Raw genomic sequence first — 18,270 nt, 5'->3', positions numbered from 1 at the left:
ACAACATGAGGCCATGCATTGATGATGAAGCACCATGGATTCCATTCAAATCTTGTGCAGACTTTGAGTTTGCTGAAATTGCACATCAAGCTACTCTCAACAAAGATCAGATGGACCGACTGTTAAAGCTGGTTTGGAGGATATTAGATAGCAACACTAATTTTACTTTAAGATCTCATGCCGATCTGTCAAGAGCTTGGGATCTTGCAGCAAGCCAGATGACTCCAGTGAGTGTAATATAATCATATATAATCATGTATCACTTGTAATATAAATGTTGTTTCAGTTTGAGAAGTATATTGTTCCTGTCCAGCATAAGAAGGAGGTCTTGGAGTTTGAGATGCATGCATGGCCATTATGGGACTGGGCAATGGATTTGCTTAGTGAACCATTATTGGGACTGCACTTCATATGGGATGCACAGCACTTGTATAAACATGATGGGACTGATTACAAGCACTTTATCCATGAACTGTAGACAGCTGACCACTGGTGGTATATCCAGGTATGTCCTTATTATCATGCCACCACCCACACCAAACTGATGTTGTTTACTACTCTATTATAATAGTTGTCATTACCTAGTAATGGAGCCCCATTTGCCATCATACTATATGCAGACAAGACCTATTTGTCCTTGTCTGGCACAGTCAAGGGCTACCCTGTTATTGCTCACTGTGCCAATCTACCAGTTGACATCAGGAACCGAGATGGAATTGGTGGTGGATGAGTAGTAGGCTGGCTACCTATCGTAAGTATTCACAAACTTGATTTGGTGCTTGATGTGGCAAGCCAACTCCTTCTATTGCTAATAAATGACTGTTTGATAATAGGTCCCTGAAGATTCTGGAGGAGATGGAAAACTAAGCCATACAAATCTCAAACACATTGTCTGGCATGAATCATTCTTCAAGTTACTTGAGTCCATCATCTTGTATGCAAAGACAGGATTCACACATAAGTGCCATGATCGCATCACACATTGGTTATTCCCTTTGATCCTTCTACTTTCAGCTGATTATGAGGAGCAGTAAGTCTTTGTAGGTTAATGTTTCAGTCATTTTTACATGTTTAATGGCAGGTGCATGATGGTGCTAATATGGGAGAACTGCAATTGCCCATGCCCTGTCTGCCTCATCCCCTCAACAAAACTATATGACCACACCATGACATACCCTCTCCAGACTACTGAAGAAGTGCAAGCTTGTATTCAGCTGTACTTTGATGACTGAGTTGCTGGAGAAGAAGCTGTAAGGATTAGCAATTGTTTGACACCAGAAATAGCCATTTCAATGCTTACCTTAACCACAATCAGTGCACTATCAATGTCAATCTCATTCTTCATCACTGTCACCCCATTCTCAGCTCACTGTCTCTGAATCTGTCAAATCCACTATGCAATTCTTGTCATTATGTCCATAACATACCCATTTAGATTAACACTCACTCAATCATTTCATACTCTCTGTCTACCCTACCCTGTCAGGAGTGATGCCACTCCCTTCAGCGTCTGTCTTCACATAATCGTTCAGCCTGTCAATATCCAAGGACCCTTAGTATTTTGATGTATAAGAGTAGCTCATGTACACTCACTACGACAGGCAATCATACTAGTCTCCCAGTTTCTGTCTTGCACTTGTTATCTAAATTGCATTGCTATATCCATTGTTTATTGTCTTGCACTCAGCATTATAGTGCACCTGTGGTCACCACACCCCTTTGAACTCGCAGTGAGAACCATCTAGGTTCTTACAAAGCGCTGAAAGAACAAGGTTTGAGACCTGTCAAGGTGCATGTTTCTCATATCTGTCTTTTGGGTGATGTTATTAATATGAACCATTACCAGAATGTGTTTTGGAGAGTTCCAAATTCAGACCCACATGAAATCATTTCATAGGATTCACTTCACTTGTGGCATATGTGATTATTTGGTAGACATAAGTTCAAAGACCTTAAGAAACACATAGAGGACCTGGGGCATGAAGCACTGAAAATGGTTGATGATCAGTGAGTCATTAATCTGTTTGTATTTCTGAGACATTTCATTTAATTATGAATTGAAGGTTTGATGCCTTTCCACAATGGCAAAATCTGAACCATTTTGATCATGTCACTAACATTTCATTTAGCAATGGAAACAAATTTCAAGACATCTCCAAGGTGAATGATAGTTACATTACAATCAGTTTCATTTGACATAATTTCTTCGATAGCGGATTCTGTATACATCTCACAATGTACTCACACATAGTAAGGACAAGGCTGGCTATGGGCTCTTGTGGTGCATTGCAAGCAATTGTTAAGGTCGTACTCAAGGGATAACTGGATCTGGAGGGCTTCGGCCTCAGCTCGTGCGCTGTGCCCCTTACCCAAGTATTGCCCCTTATTTCAGGAAGGCAAGACTAACATGTCCGGAAGGTTGGACAAGTATTGTAACAGGTCCAGATGACTTCCAGATGTGGGATAGGTATCATAGGGCTAATCTGGATGAGTCCAGACTAGAAACTAACAGTATAGACTATTGGAGACAGAGGCGGATATGGATAGACTATAGGAATCAATCCTAAGTCTCAGAGGGTGACGAGAGTGGGGATACTCAAGTCTGGAGGACAGGAATGAGTAGAACTAAGATGGTATTCAAACTGAGGTACTACAGAAAGTTACAGGAGGTTATATACTATAGGTATCTAATGGAATGATCAATTAGCAGAGTCCAAGGCTATGTACAAAGCATGTGGATAGTCTATTGGTAAGTAGAAACGGATCACAAATCATGAAACAGAAATGAAACATAGGTAGCAGATCAGGGAGCAGGACAGATATACAGATAACTGAAATACTGGAGTTAGGGGGTTACCGAAAGGAGATGAGCACTGGTTATGGATTCGGATGAATTGTGGACCGGACTGGACGAGTAGACAGATTGAATGATGAGATGTTGGAGGGAGATAAGATGTGGATAGGATTGGAGATAAGATGTGGATCTGAGATGAGATAAGGGTCAGATCTGAGATCCAGATATGCGGATATGACAGCTACAGTGGCTCAAAAAACTGTCCACATGTTTTTGCATTTTTTACTATTTACAATATTGTGTGAGAATACATAAAGACCTCAGTGACATGCTGATACCATATTGTAGTGCTGCTTCAGGGCTTTGGATTGAGCACCACATCATGAGAATCAGAGGAGATATGGTGGAGATACAAGGCTTACAAAATCATGACTCATGTGGACAGTTTTTTGAGCACATATTAAAACTATATAAATCATCATTTATGACACCATAACAATCATGCCACCATTAAATAAATTATAAAGTGGTGTCATTATGTCATTTTAAAACCATATCTAACTATACAAACCAAAAATTTCCATATGTCATGGTTATATTCACCATGAAAGCCACCCCCCCTGCTCAAAGGGATAATATCCTCTCTCTTTCCTATTCTGGCCTCTCTGCTTGTCAAATTTCCTCTAGAACTGGAGTATCCAAGTCCACTGTGGCCAAGTTCATCAAAGAAAGTCACACAGAGAAGGAAAACTTCTGTGAAGGGCATCCATCCAAGCTCACCTCTACTGATAGGAGGGCTATTATTCAACATATCACTACAGGAAAGGCTGTCCAGGTCACCTATTACATCAATTCCACCATCACATTCCCTGTCTCTTCACACACTGTGAGAAACATTCTCAAGACAGCTCATCTCAGGTCAGTAACAAGGAAGAAAAGGCTCTCCTCTCTATCACACACATGCAGAGAGGACTAGCACCCTTCTTTTTTCACATATATACCTTGCCATCTGACCCAATCCTATTTATTGTGGTCTTATATGATCATATAACATGCTTCCAGTCCATGTAATCCAATTCTGATGGGCTAAGGCAAAGGTTAGTCATCTCTGCATATGTGTGATAGAGAGGAGAGCCTTTTCTTCCTTGTTACTGACCTGAGATGAGCTGTCTTGAGAATGTTTCTCACAGTGTGTGAAGAGACAGGGAATGTGATGGTGGAATTGATGTAATAGGTGACCTGGACAGCCTTTCCTGTAGTGATATGTTGAATAATAGCCCTCCTATCAGTAGAGGTGAGCTTGGATGGATGCCCTTCACAGAAGTTTTCCTTCTCTGTGTGACTTTCTTTGATGAACTTGGCCACAGTGGACTTGGATACTCCAGTTCTAGAGGAAATTTGACAAGCAGAGAGGCCAGAATAGGAAAGAGAGAGGATATTATCCCTTTGAGCAGGGGGGGTGGCTTTCATGGTGAATATAACCATGACATATGGAAATTTTTGGTTTGTATAGTTAGATATGGTTTTAAAATGACATAATGACACCACTTTATAATTTATTTAATGGTGGCATGATTGTTATGGTGTCATAAATGATGATTTATATAGTTTTAATATGTGCTCAAAAAACTGTCCACATGAGTCATGATTTTGTAAGCCTTGTATCTCCACCATATCTCCTCTGATTCTCATGATGTGGTGCTCAATCCAAAGCCCTGAAGCAGCACTACAATATGGTATCAGCATGTCACTGAGGTCTTTATGTATTCTCACACAATATTGTAAATAGTAAAAAATGCAAAAACATGTGGACAGTTTTTTGAGCCACTGTAGGTTACCTCTCCATGGACAAGATATCAAACTCTAAACTCTCCAAGAAGGAGAAAATGTCCAGAATACAGTGTTTATTCCATGACTCTATGTGTACAATCCTAGAACCTTTAAAGGAGGCTGGGCATACTAGGATGGACATGGTTGGTGGAGATGGAAAGGTCTGGAGGATACACCCTATTCTTGCCTGTTATGTGGCCTACTATCTGGAACAGTGTTTGGTCACCTGTGCGAAGTATGGGACTTGTCCCAAATGTCAGAGCCCAGTGTCAGATTTTGGTTCCAATACACCTGGAGAACTGCACACTCAAGCATGGACCATGGGAGTGATCAAGGACGCCAAAGCCAAATCTCACAACCTCCATAAATTTCACTCACTCTGTCAATCCAAGGGGGTTTCTGGTACAGTGCAGTGTCCATTCTGGGAAGTATTTCCCTATTCCAACATTCATCTCTCCATGACCCCTAATGTCCTTCACCAGCTCTATCAGGGAATATTCAAACACATGGTTGCCTGGTGCAATTACTTCCTGCATCCCTCAGAATTAGATGCTAGGATCAAAGTGCTGCTGCCCTGCTTTGGGATTCTTCATTTCCAGAATGGATGGAGTGAGCTCTCCCAGATCTCTGGTAGAGAGAGAAAAGAGATGGCACACATCTTACTGGGATGCTTAGTGGGAAAGGTTCTTAGAAGGGTCATACTTGCCTACTACTCCCTACTAGACTTCATCTATTTAGCCCAGTACCCCACCCATGATGATCACACCCTAGGCTATCTCCAAGATGCTTTGGATGCATCTCACAAACACAAGGTAGTGCTTATTGAGCTGGGTGTAAGGGACCACTTCAATATTCCCAAAATACACAGCCTCACTCACTATATCAACTCTACTCACATGTTTGGTGCTATGGACAATTACAATACTGAGGCTTTTGAGCGCCTCCATATCAATTTTGCCAAGAATGCCTGGAGGGCTACCAATAAAAGGGATGAGCTCCCACAAATGGCTTCCTGGCTGGATAGGTATAAGAATGTGTCATCTTTCCAGCTATACTTGGATAGTCTAGGCAAAACACCTAACCCATGTGAGACTAATCCCCGGCCTCACATATCCCTACCAAAAAGGCTCCATCATTATGGTCAATCACTTCAAGATATCATGGAGTCCCTTTGCTGCCCTAGACTGATACAGGACATAAAAAATTATCTTAATCAGTTGCAGAGAAGGGCTATAGGTGAAGGTTTGGGGTATAATAGATTGGAGATGATGCAGCTTCCATTTAAAAAGCTTGATGTATACCATGGTTTTAAGTTTGTTTTGGAGGAACTGGGGGAGGATGCAGTGGATGACTGTGGACCAAATGACTGGGTAAGAGCATGCCCAAAGACTAGAGGCCCCCATGGTTAGGAACAGTTTGATACTGTTGTGGTGATGAGGACTGATGAGTGTGAAGGCACAGGCCTCAAGGTGAGTTGATTTTGTTTACTTTTCTTGTTAAAATCTGATTATAGAATCCAGGTACAAGAATTGATAGACTACATTTATTGTTCAAGCTACCCCAACAGGTCTACGGTGCTTTTGCCTCCCCAGAGTACTGGCCTACAGAACCCCTGGCCTATATCCAATGGTATACTCCACTTAAACCTGCACCAGAGAAAGACCACCTTATGTATCAGGTGAAGAAGATGCCTCTAAGGAACAGTAACATGGCTCCAGCAGATATCATTCCTATCAGCAGTATATGTCAGACATGTCAGCTTATTCCTTGTTTTGGTGCCAGAGGTGTTCCTGAAGAATGGAGACCAGAAAATGTACTAGATAGCTGTGATCCTTTCTTGTTAAATAACTGGTCCACCAAGTATGCATACCAAACACTGTATTAGGGTTGTAATCTCATATGAAAAAAATTTGATCATCACAAGGCGCCTTTGGAAAAATGAGTTCAATAATAGTGTTAAGGTCGCGTGCTCAAGGGGGTCAGATCACAAGGGCTTGGCCTCAGCTCATACACTGTGTCCCTTTCCCAAGTATGTGCCCTTAATTTCTGGGGGCTAGAACAGTTGTTGGAGTTTCCAGGATTTGACTAGGGTGGACAATGGACATCTGGATCTGAAACATGAGATAAATCTGATGGATGTCCAGATGTTACTTGGACAAGTGGATAAGACTAATCTGGACAAAGTCCAGACTAGAAGCTAACAGAGGATAGACTACCCTAAGGTAGAGCCGGAGATGTAGTCTAGGATACAATCCTAAGACTCAGAATATGACAAGAGACTTGGCTCAAGTCCAGGGGACACAGGAATGAGCAGGAACTAAGATGATATTCAAACTGAAGTATTTCTGAGAGTTACAGGAGGTTTATATACTGTAGGTATCATATAGGAATCAGTCAGCAAACACAAAGGCTCTGTATGGAGCATATCTATTAGTAAGTAGGACGGATTACCAATAATGCATATCGGAAATGAAATGTATGTAACAGATCAATAATCAGAAGGGAAACATAGTTAACCAGAGTCCAGAGACAGGGGAAGTCTAAATGGGATTGGGCACTGATATAGGGTTTGGATTCCAGAAGGAAGATAAAGATAGATCAGATCATTGGAGATCCAGATCTCAGATCCAGATATCTGGAGAAGCAGATTTAGAGTTGAGAGTCCGGAATGGCATATGACAAATAGCCACTATATTTATTAAAGTGGTTAAAGCCATGGATGAAATGAGTGTTGCTATAGAGTTCTTTATAGAGCTATATTAGCCCCAAAAGCTGTTATAGTTGGGCCTTTTTGGACCCCTATCTATATAGCCCTCTAGTGCAGAACAGTTTTTCCTGATGTGCCATAAACTATCCTACTTCAAGTCTGCTGGTTGGGAGGAGGGATGGATTGAGACTGCAGAAAGTCTGGTGTGTGCTGAGTTTGAATGGTACTACTTGGATATGGAGATTGAAGGTGATGCTGATGTTGAGATAGAACCTGACATTGTTCCAGCAGTAGACACATCTTGCACAGTTTTTTTTTACTTCTCTTCATTCTGTTTACCTTGACTGACCTCCTTAGAATATTTTTGATGAGATGCAAGTGCTTGCTCCACCCAAGTTGACAGACCTGGGAGATGAAGTAGACCATTACCTGAGCGCTGATGTTGAGAATGTGTCTACTAATGCTATCACATAGTGGCATGAGTGGCACACTTCCTATCCTTGCCTCTCCCACATGGCACTTGACTATCTTACAATTCCTGGTATGTCCAACTCTTTTCTTAAGTATGAATCATTCTGACATGATCTACAGCTACATACATCAGTCAATGTTGAGCATCTTTTCAGCCATGGTCAGCTCCTTCTCTCCCATGTTTGTTCACATCTATCTGCACAGTCAACAAGGGCGCTGTTGTGCCTCAGCACATGGAGCCATCTGAACCTCATCAATATGGAGGATGTGTTGAAGGTTACCACCTTGCCTGACATTGAGGGCGATGCTGAGGAGGAGCTCAAGGATGGGTGGGACAGGATTTTGTTACATCAACTTAGACTTAGGTACATTTTGTTTTGTTTTTTTGTCCTATGTTAGTGTGCACCCACAGGTGCTACCTTCCATGGGTGTTGGTGTGGGTGTTGGTATATCTGCAGGGGTGATGCTTGTGACACCCACAGGTATACCTGTGTCATTCCCTAACTATTATGCAGCAACTAGTACTATGTTGTAGCTAACACCCATAATTGACAATGTCAATATAACATTGTAGTGTGAAGACAAGGAGGGATATGTATAGTATGGTAGAGGGTTTTAACTTTGAGTTCCACATTCAAGTCCAGCTGCATATAGGAATATGTACCATATTGTCATTTTGTGGTTATGTAGTTAAAATACAGTGATAATGTTGATAGAATCTAAGGTTCATGCAACATTCCCACTGGTCCATAATCTCTTTTTTCCCCCAGTGATACAGTGCAGAAGACAGTAATGATCTTGATGAGTAAGCAAATGACAAAATTAGAGACAGCAAGAAGGTTATTGAGTGTTTCCTGCGGTCTCAAGCAGCCAGATGGTATAGGACAAGTAATGGTATCATAAGTGAAAAAAGTGCACTTGAAAACAATGAGATTTGATGTCTCAGGTAGTGGTGCTCATCATGCGTGACAGTGAGCATGGCTGTGATGATGTGGGAAAAGCCAGAGAAGCATCGGCAAGAGGTGTGTGGAATTAAGTGCATATTCCTGCTACCTTTAGGGAGTGGGTTATATAGCTCGCTATTTTCACGTTTTTGCGGTAGATTCGTCCAATTTTGGCACCCCTTTTTTCCTGCCTCAGATAGTAATAAGCTGTGTTGATTGATCAGTCCAGCCCTTGATAGGCTTTCGCAAATATCAGTGCACCCTTGTTTGTGTTTCCCTGTTTCCTGCTACCAGCATGACCTCGTTCATAGGCTGCCTTCCTGTATCTGTTGTTTTTGACTTGAATTTGCATCTTTCTTTTGTCTCTCCTTCCATTGCTCTTTTGCTTGGTCACTCAGGCCTGATCTCGCGCTTTTCTGAAATTCTCATGGCCTCCTATGATGGCCAGGTGCTCACAACCAATGTCAAGTTTGAGGTTGCTCCTGGTCTCATTTCTGATGTTGTCATTGGGAATAATTGGATCTCTTTGTGGCACATTGTTGGGTGCAAAGATGAGATTCCTGCTTTCAATCCTTATTCCCATTCTATGTCTCACTCTCCAGGTGAAGGTGTTCTTTTTATTTGTTTGTTTTTATACTGATTTGGGTTTATGTCTTTAGATACTTCATGTATATTCAGTGGTGACACCAGCCATATTCAACCTGAAAATAGCTTTAATTGGGAATTATCTCAGTCTTTGTCCCTCGACAGGGCAGTGTTGACATCTCATAGATGCTCAGTTTCAATTGTCTGTGATGTTTTTTTTGGGTCATGTCATTCTGGGGTTTGTCTTGGCCCTTTCCTGTCTGATGCTTCTCTCTTGCATGAGGCATGTGCATTGCATGGTTTAGTAATCAGGCAGTTTTATCCAGTGGTGGAGCTGCACAATCTGCTGCTAAAGCATCTGCTTCATGGTGAGCATGTGGTTCTAGATGCATGCTCTAAGCATTGTGATTATACCGGTTGTCATGAGATTGCTGCAGGATTTAGTTCGTCTTCTGATCTTGCTAATTGTATCTTAGACATGTTAATGTCTTCGAACCCTTCTGTAATATCAGGCGATTATCTCTTGTTACAACCATGTATGCCCCTATTCATTTTCTCTCTTACTGTGTATTATGTCACAAGCCGCATGATGCTGCCACTAGACTTATCTTTTGTTCACATCTTGTATTACATCATGATTGCCATTGCCATTGCTAGATGACCTATTCTTGCTATCACTTATGTATCTCTTATCTTTGACTCACATACATTCTCATGTCTGCCCTAAAGCACTTGTAGCTCACTATAAATAGTCCTCTTGTATGCTTTAGTTCTTTACTTTAATCTTACTAGGTTATACCTGAAACATCCTTCACTTGAGACCTCCAATCTCTTGTCGTCTGAACCATACTTTAAGTTAGAGGCACTCCTTCTAACTTAGCTTATACTGAATGCTTGACTTATCGTCTCACATAGAATCTTGGCAGAGGTCCTGACTCTTATTGAGTCATCTGTCATTAGAACTATCCTAGTTCGTAACATCTCTGGATTATTGCTCAAAGTATTTGTGCTGATCTAGCCTCTATTCATGATCAAGAAGAACATCGCAGGTGTAGAGCTATCAGCATTTCAAAAATATTTCATAGTTGGGGTACCTATGAGTGTGTCTCTAAATCATCACAATTATTATTCTCTGATGTAGAACACATGTTGAAGATTTCTCTGGAAGCCATAGCTTCTTGGCATGATCTGTGTTTTGTGGGCACAAAGGATCAGTTGTTGGATAGGATCATTGATCACATGTCAAAAGGTGAGTGTGCTTTGCATGCACAGTATCATAGCAACTTGTGTTATCACATAGTTGATGAGTATTGCACTGGCAGTGTGTCAGATAACAATACCATGCTGCATTTTTCTGCCGACAGTTCTGATGGTTTTTGTGACACAAGTGAACAGGTGACAGACCTCCAAATTCACCTATTAAATTCAATTTGCAAGGCCATTGCATGCAAGCCATTGTTGCACCTATTGTGCTGCCATGGTGTTGAGTACAATGATATGACAGTCTCTTGCAGCTCAGAAACCACTTGAAGATTCATGTTGGCTTACAAAGGGCAAGCGCGCGTGCGTGTATTGCACTAAGAAACAATGTGAGCATGATAGAATTGATCAAGAATGTGCACGAATTGCTGTGGATTGGCTGCGCATTGTATCAGAGGATAGGAAAAGGTGCATCATCGAGATTTTTCAAGAACAAACGAGTTTGGAAGCGCTAGCTATTTTTGTTTGCTTTGCATGTGCAGCAAAGTATAATGTTAAGGAGAGACAACTGTTATCTTTTAAAGAATTCGATGTTGCTCTCTTGAATCATCCTGATAAGCACCTACATAAAGGCCATGTTGTTGACAAACATTATATGTACCAAGATTTGATGGAATCCAGTATTTGAGAGAACATCTTTGATCATGTTATGTATGAAAGCCAGGGGTTGTCATTTGAGAATGGAGAGACCAAACACCCCACTGGTGCATATTGTTGCAGGGACTGTGCCTTGTCGCTGAAAAGGGGAAAGATGCCGCCATTGGCTTTGGTGAATCACAATTTTATTGGCCCACTTCCTTCTCAGTTACAGGACCTTACAATTGCTGAAGAAATGATGATAGCGCTGTGCAGAGTGAAATGCTTCATTTTGCATTTGCAGGAGGAGTCGTGTCACATACCAAATGCTCAAAGAAGCTTGAAAGGAAACGTGATTGTTTTTCCACAGCATCCATCAAAGGTGTTAGAAGTGCTGCCTCCACCAGTTGAAGAGATTGTGACACCAATCTGTGTCTTATTTGTTGGTTCATCTCCACCCACTGTTGATTGGCTGCGAAAGCATGCAAAACCGCTGATCATACACAGAAAAAAAGTTAGGTCGGCTTTGATATGGCTGCACAAACACAATACACTCTATGCTGATGTGACTATCGATCATGGCCATTTAGATTCTTTGGGCGAGGAAGACATTTTACCAGTTCATATCAAGACTGTTCCTGTAGATGGTCAACGAGCAGAGGATGCACTCATTTCACAATATGACAGTATTAATGATTGTGAAGGAGATTCTTTTCATGATGTAGCCCCTGAGCTTAGTGATGTGGTCAAAGGACATGTAAATGCTTTGCCTGACACAGATGTTTTTCAGCATGTGGTGGTGACTGATGTTGATGGTAATGCTCCATCTCATGAGCTTCGTGCAGCTGCCCTCTGTCATGTGAAACAGAAAGGTGGAGGCTTCATTCAAGTTCCACATGGACCCAGTCCTATGAATGAATATGTCAATCCTGATTTACTCCTGAAAATTTATCCTACTTTGTTTCCATATGGTCTTGGTGGATTTGAACATCCTCACCATATGCGTCCTCTATCATTTAAACACCAGGTGAAGCACCTTTTTAATTTAGCAGACAAGCATTTTCAAGAGCATTACTCCTTTTTGTTTGTGGTGTTTAATATTTTACAGTGGAGGACATCATTGTTACATACCAGTTTAAAATCAAGTGCACCTCATTTGCAATGGTGTCAGATAGTTTTGCGACAGCATCGTCATCAGCAGTTCACACAGTTGCTGAACATGTTTGTAAGGGTGATTTTTCTACAACCTATACTCCTGAAGAAGAGAAAGTGTGTTGCCTGTTAAAGGAAGTGAATGGTGTTACCTCTCATGTTCCAGGAAGTGGCTCAGTGCAAGCTATGATGCGCAACCAAATTTGAGGTTTGATGTTTGACAAAGGCCTGCTGAACTTTTATATCACAATTAACCCCACAGATGTGTACAATCCTATTGTTAAATTTTTGGCAGGATCTGAGATAGATATTGATGATATGCTCCTGAACAAAGTACCTGACTTTTGGGGGCAATCTATTCTGGTTGCTCGCAACCCAACAGTCACAGTGAAGTTTTTTAACTTGTATATTAAGTCATTTCTTAGCGCCATTTTAGGATTTGATAAGTCAAAAGGCACAGCTGTTGAGGGTATCCTTGGTCATGTGAAGGCGTATTATGGGTGTGTCAAGTCTCAAGGTTGAGGCATGTTGCATTGTCACATGATGGTGTGGCTGGAAGGTGGTCATGATCCTAATGAAACTAAACAACATATCATGGAAGCAAAAGATACAAATTTTTGTGACCAGTTGTTGGTGTTTTTAGATGACACTATATCAAATGACATCCCTTCTGAACCAGATCCTGATATCTTAGTCCCATTGATGGTGCATCATCCATGTTCAGTGCATGGCGTCCCTCCAATCTCAAATGAGGAAGATCTGTGGGCTACAATAGTGCATCAAAATGACTTGCATCACTTGGTGAAAGCTTGCCAGACTCACAAACACAACCTCACATGCTTCAAGTATTGGAAGGGAGCTCCCCATCTACAAGAGTGTAGATTTGACCTTGATGAAAGTCACTATTGTGGAAGCAGCTACATTGATGATGAAACAGGGGAGATTTGCTTACATTGTTTAAATGGCATGGTGAATAATTTCAACTCATCGATGTTGGAAGCTGTATGTTGCAACATGGACATTAAGTTCATTGGTTTGGGTGCTAAAAATTTCAAAAGCATGAACTATTCTATTTTTTGATTTATTAACTAAATAAAAACTATTTTTAATATTAAAATAATAATTAATATAATTAACATGTTTATTTTATATTATATAGTAATTAAAAGCATCAGCAAAAACAATATTATATTATATCACGGATTACATCACCAAATCTCAATTGCAAGCTCATGTTGCATATGCTGCATTAGATCTGGCAAGGCAAAAGCTATCTGAGTTTGATCCTGCAGATGATGAGATAGCAATTAGGGCAAAGGAGCTGATCAGGAAGAGCGCTCATGCTATGATTTTGCACCAAGAGTTGTCAGCACAGCAAGTTGTGGCTTATCTGATGGACTTTGGTGACCATTATACCAGTCATGAGTATAAAAACCTCTTTTGGACTTCTTTCGAAAACTATGCTGATGCCATCATGCCCCTTCCTAAGCAGTTGCGTGATGAAGGATATGGAAAGGTTGGAGTGTCTGAGGATGAAGAAATGCATTCAACAGAAGATGCAGAAAATGACTGGGAATGCTCATTGCAGTTAACAGCGGATGAGGATATTTTGCAAGACATTGCAGATGGTGCTTTGGCCAATGATGAGGTTGCTTTGGTTGTAGATGACGACGGGATATTGGTTCCTAGAGCAAATCAAGTGGAAGACTATCAATTAAGAGCTTTAGCTCTTCATGAAATGTGTATATGGGATTCTGTGGCTCAAGTGGAGAAACAAAAAATCAAACAGATCCAAGGTGATGCTGGTGCAGATACACCTGATGAAGAAGATGTAGAGGAAGAGGGACTTGATGATGGTCTAGGTTTTGATTACATGGACATAGACAATGCTTGCACAATGAGTTCTGTTAGAAATTCTTAAGGTCGTACTCAAGGGATAACTGGATCCAAAGGGCTTTGGCCTCAGCTCATGCGCTGCGCCTCTTACCCAAGTAGTGCCCCTTATTTCAGGAAGGCAAGACTAATGCGTCCGGAAGGTCAGACGAGTAGCATAGCGGATCCAGATGACTTCCAGATGAGGGATAAGTATTGTAGGGCTAATCCAGATGAGTCCAGACTAGAAACTAATGGTAATGGACTGTCAGAGACAGAGGCGGATACAGATAGACTATAGGAATCAATCCTAAGTCTCAGAGGGTGACGAGAGTAGAGATACTCAAGTCTGGAGGACAGGAATGAGTAGAACTAAGATGATATTTGAACTGAGGTACTACAGAGAGTTACAGGAGGTTATATACTATAGGTATCTAATGGAATGATCAATCAGCAGAGTCTGAGGCTATGTATGAAGCATATGGATGGTCTATTGGTAAGTAGAAATGGATCACAAATAATGAAATGGAAATGAAGCATAGGTAACAGATCAGGGAGCAGGACAGATATACAGATAACTGAAATACTGGAGTTAGGGGATTACCGAAAAGAGACAAGTGCTGGTTGTGGATTCGGATGAATTGTGGACCGGACCGGACGAGTGGACAGAATGGATGATGAGATGTTGGAGGGAGATAAGATGTGGATCAGATCTGAGATGAGATAAGGATTGGATCTGAGATCCAGATATGTGGATATGACAGAAATGAGAAAAACAAACACAAGCATGACGATCAGATTTCAATAGAAGACATCATGAAGGATAAGTCGCATTCACATCAATCCTTTGAGTTGTGTGACAGCCACTCCAAGAGCCAAACACATTGTCTCATCATACATCATCCAGACAGGTGCTATGTTCCTGTTCCAATAGGTCCATCACTACTGAGATGTGATCGTCTTGAGGTGAGAGAGAGATATTGCCAGATGATGCTTATATTATTCAAGCCTTGGACCACAATCAATGATTTGTGTGGCATGTTTGAGATGTGGTGGGCTGCCTTTGAAAATTTCAGTATGGATTGTCTGCTGAACAAAATTTTCATTATGAAAAACATGCAAATCTTACATGAATGCAAAGATAGCAGAGATGACCATTTTACAAATCATCATCAGTGTTCTTCCAATCGATCAAATCATGTTTGCAGTGAAGTCCTAGAGCATACAACATATGCAGAAGAATCAGTAGATAATGAGCTGAATAAGGAAGATATTCTTTTGCACATGGAGCATATTGAACAGAATTTGTCCATCAAGAAATCCCAACAGCAGGATGCGACATTGGACTGTTTGCATCATATGGAAATAGCAGGCCAATTTTCTATTGCCAAAGATTTGGCACTAGCAATCGGTGTCAATTCAATGGATGGCAATATCAATGAAGTGGATAAAAATAATCTTTCATTGGAAGATGAATGGCAGAATGCTTACAAGCTCAGGAGAGAGGCATGGAAACAGCATGTCATTGAGCATAATTGCGATGTGCGACCATTGCCCAAAGAATCGTGTGCACCAGATGTTGAGATGTCTTCTGGGAATGATTTCTGGGTGGCAGTTGGCAACCTTTCATCACATACCATACCAGATGTGGCTCCATCGATTGTGCAACATGCTGAACCACTTGTGGCGGAACCTGTAGCAGTTGATATGTATATCAGCCATGATTTTGGAGTATGGTCTAAACAAAGAGCAGGCTCACACATTTTCTCTGATAGCAAATCATTCATTGACACAGAGCTCAGAGCCACTTTGCATGTATTTGGGTGGCCCTGGAGGGACAGGAAAGTCACATGTTATCACTGCTGTGACAGAGTTCTTTAATAGGCAAGGTGAAGAAAGGCAATTTCACTTGACATCATTTATGGGAGTTGCTGCTCACAACATCACAGGCATGACATTGCACTCTGCATTAAGTTTGAATCAACAAAGGAAGAAAGGCAGTAAAGGAAAATCCAAACAGGATCTCATTGCCATGTGGAAGAACATTGATTATTTGCTTGTTGATGAGGTCTTGATGATCAGTTGTAACTTCCTTGTTCAAATTCATGAGGCTCTGTGTGAAGCAAAAGAAAACTCTGCTCCTTTTGGAGGAATTAGTATTGTGTTTGCTGGTGATTTCGCACAACTGCCACCTGTTGGGCTATGAGCTTTGCATCATAAGGTGAACACATGCAGTCTCCACTGTTCGGGGACAGAATAGCATGTTTGGTAAACTACTATGGTTGTTGGTCACTATTGTTGTTTTACTCAAAACCATCATGTGGCAAAGCGGTGATCATAATGCACATTTTGTTGAAGTTCTTGAGCATTTGAGGACTGGTAGTTGTTCTGATGATGATTATGAGTTGTTATCTAATAGAATGATATCTAAAGTAAGACTGACCTGGGCGTTTGGGGAGTGGCTTGATGCACCCATTATTGTGTTTACCAATGATGTGAAAGATGTTATTAATGAACAAGTGACATTGTCATATGCAGAATTCACACACCAGCCTGTGCATTGGTATCACTGTCTTGACAAGCATAATGGTTGATTAATTGACTCCTCTGACCTATGTTCCCATTTAATTGGTCTACATTCAGGATCAACTTCTCAGCATCTTGGAAAAATCCCACTTGTCATTGGCATGCCTGTAATGATTAGTCAAAACTTTGATGTCAATGTGGGAATTGTGAATGGTTGTACAGGAAAATTGAAGAGCATTCGTTTTTCAGTTGACACCGATGGTGATCACCATGCTACATCATGTGTCATTGATACTCCATCTACTTTGGGCAAGCCCCTTCCTCATCTTGAAGCCCATCAATCTGTTGTTTTGCCAGACACAGTTGACATGTCATTTGAGAATCTGTTCAGTGGAAAGAGATGCCACATTAAGTGCACTCAACTTCCAATTTCGCCGGGTTTCGCCATGACTACTCATAAAGCACAAGGACAGACTATTGAGCACACCATTGTGGATTTTGAAGGCTGCACTGGAACAGAGGCTCCCTATGTTATGTTGTCTTGTGTGACCTCACTAGATGGATTACTGGTGCTCCATCCTTTCAATAAAAAGAAGATTTGTTGTTGTCAGAGTGAGGATATGCATATGGAAACCAAACACCAGGGTGTACTTGCACAGCAGACACTTATCGACCATACAACAGATGAAGATGAATGGTTGCAGGCAATATTACATTTGCGATCTATGTTAGGTTGCGCTGACATCGTCAAGATCAAGGCGACTGCACATGAGCCATGGCAGTCTGTGACGGAGTTCTCCAGCCAACTATGCAGTATACAAGCAGAGATTGACACCATTGGTATGGGATGTCCATGAAAAAGAAAGCTTAGTCAGGAACTAGGCATCGCAGGCAGTGTTGGACAGATGGCCAATAGCTCAACCATAGCAAAGCAAGTGCCCTGCAAAAAATGATGATTGAATTAAACAAAACAACTTGAGATGTTGTTGGCCTGATTCCTGCATCACATGCCCTTGGTCACCACATAGAATATTGTGCACAACTCAACTTCGCTTGTTCCTCCTAGTCAGGCCAGATATACCTTGATGGCACACACCCAGAACTAGATCACATTCACTCTTCCAACTGTGCAGCCCTCCCTAACATCCACTCCATCCCAACCCCCTCCTTCAATGACCACATCCCAAGTCCCAAAAATGCATTTTGTGCACTTCTTACTTTCCTTCTTGCAGCTGCTTCATCTCCCACTCTCACACAGGACATCCATGCTCATTCCGATGATTATTTGGTGAGTATGACTATGGTTCACTTGTATGGCTTCCTCCCTGATGAGGCTGAAAAACTCACCATCACTGGTGCACCCAGAGTTATTGGTGAAGTCAAGATTTCTGTTGTCTGGATCCAGGTACTCTCTGAAGACGGCACCATGCATCTTGAGCTCATACATCTCAGTAGTATTCTTTCTTTGATCTTTCACCCAATATTGACCATGACATACTTCAAAATCGACTTGAAGAACAACTGGTATGAGACCACAGTCTCTGCATCTTTTC

At 41.4% G+C, this 18,270-nt stretch overlaps 8 protein-coding genes across 8 annotated transcripts; all 8 read left to right on the top strand.

The window, feature by feature from the left end:
* Positions 1 to 730: 730 nt before the first annotated feature.
* Positions 731 to 1,034, top strand: BJ212DRAFT_1286390 (uncharacterized protein; the record flags this gene model as incomplete). Its single annotated transcript, XM_041331935.1, has 2 exons — positions 731 to 751; positions 834 to 1,034. Coding segments are annotated over 2 exons (222 nt in total), but the record flags the coding sequence as incomplete, so codon positions are not given.
* Positions 1,035 to 5,355: 4,321 nt separating this feature from the next.
* BJ212DRAFT_1204204 (uncharacterized protein) lies at positions 5,356 to 5,589 on the top strand (the record flags this gene model as incomplete). The annotated part of the gene is made up of 1 exon (XM_041329127.1): positions 5,356 to 5,589. A coding segment is annotated over one exon (234 nt), but the record flags the coding sequence as incomplete, so codon positions are not given.
* A 2,339-nt stretch (positions 5,590 to 7,928) lies between these two features.
* On the top strand, positions 7,929 to 8,144 carry BJ212DRAFT_1241445 (uncharacterized protein; the record flags this gene model as incomplete). Its single annotated transcript, XM_041329596.1, has 1 exon — positions 7,929 to 8,144. A coding segment is annotated over one exon (216 nt), but the record flags the coding sequence as incomplete, so codon positions are not given.
* A 4,412-nt stretch (positions 8,145 to 12,556) lies between these two features.
* Positions 12,557 to 12,829, top strand: BJ212DRAFT_1236168 (uncharacterized protein; the record flags this gene model as incomplete). The annotated part of the gene is made up of 1 exon (XM_041329536.1): positions 12,557 to 12,829. A coding segment is annotated over one exon (273 nt), but the record flags the coding sequence as incomplete, so codon positions are not given.
* Positions 12,830 to 15,124: 2,295 nt separating this feature from the next.
* BJ212DRAFT_1237863 (uncharacterized protein) lies at positions 15,125 to 15,346 on the top strand (the record flags this gene model as incomplete). The annotated part of the gene is made up of 1 exon (XM_041329557.1): positions 15,125 to 15,346. A coding segment is annotated over one exon (222 nt), but the record flags the coding sequence as incomplete, so codon positions are not given.
* Positions 15,347 to 15,929: 583 nt separating this feature from the next.
* On the top strand, positions 15,930 to 16,181 carry BJ212DRAFT_1238815 (uncharacterized protein; the record flags this gene model as incomplete). The annotated part of the gene is made up of 1 exon (XM_041329564.1): positions 15,930 to 16,181. A coding segment is annotated over one exon (252 nt), but the record flags the coding sequence as incomplete, so codon positions are not given.
* A 670-nt stretch (positions 16,182 to 16,851) lies between these two features.
* BJ212DRAFT_1202261 (uncharacterized protein) lies at positions 16,852 to 17,094 on the top strand (the record flags this gene model as incomplete). The annotated part of the gene is made up of 1 exon (XM_041329091.1): positions 16,852 to 17,094. A coding segment is annotated over one exon (243 nt), but the record flags the coding sequence as incomplete, so codon positions are not given.
* Positions 17,095 to 17,163: 69 nt separating this feature from the next.
* On the top strand, positions 17,164 to 17,382 carry BJ212DRAFT_1244282 (uncharacterized protein; the record flags this gene model as incomplete). Its single annotated transcript, XM_041329631.1, has 1 exon — positions 17,164 to 17,382. A coding segment is annotated over one exon (219 nt), but the record flags the coding sequence as incomplete, so codon positions are not given.
* Between the last annotated feature and the right edge of the window lie 888 nt (positions 17,383 to 18,270).

The sequence above is a fragment of the Suillus subaureus genome (assembly GCF_016647635.1).
Source record: "Suillus subaureus strain MN1 chromosome Unknown BJ212scaffold_90, whole genome shotgun sequence".
NCBI lineage: Eukaryota > Fungi > Basidiomycota > Agaricomycetes > Boletales > Suillaceae > Suillus > Suillus subaureus.
This window is presented reverse-complemented; position numbering and strand designations above follow the sequence as displayed.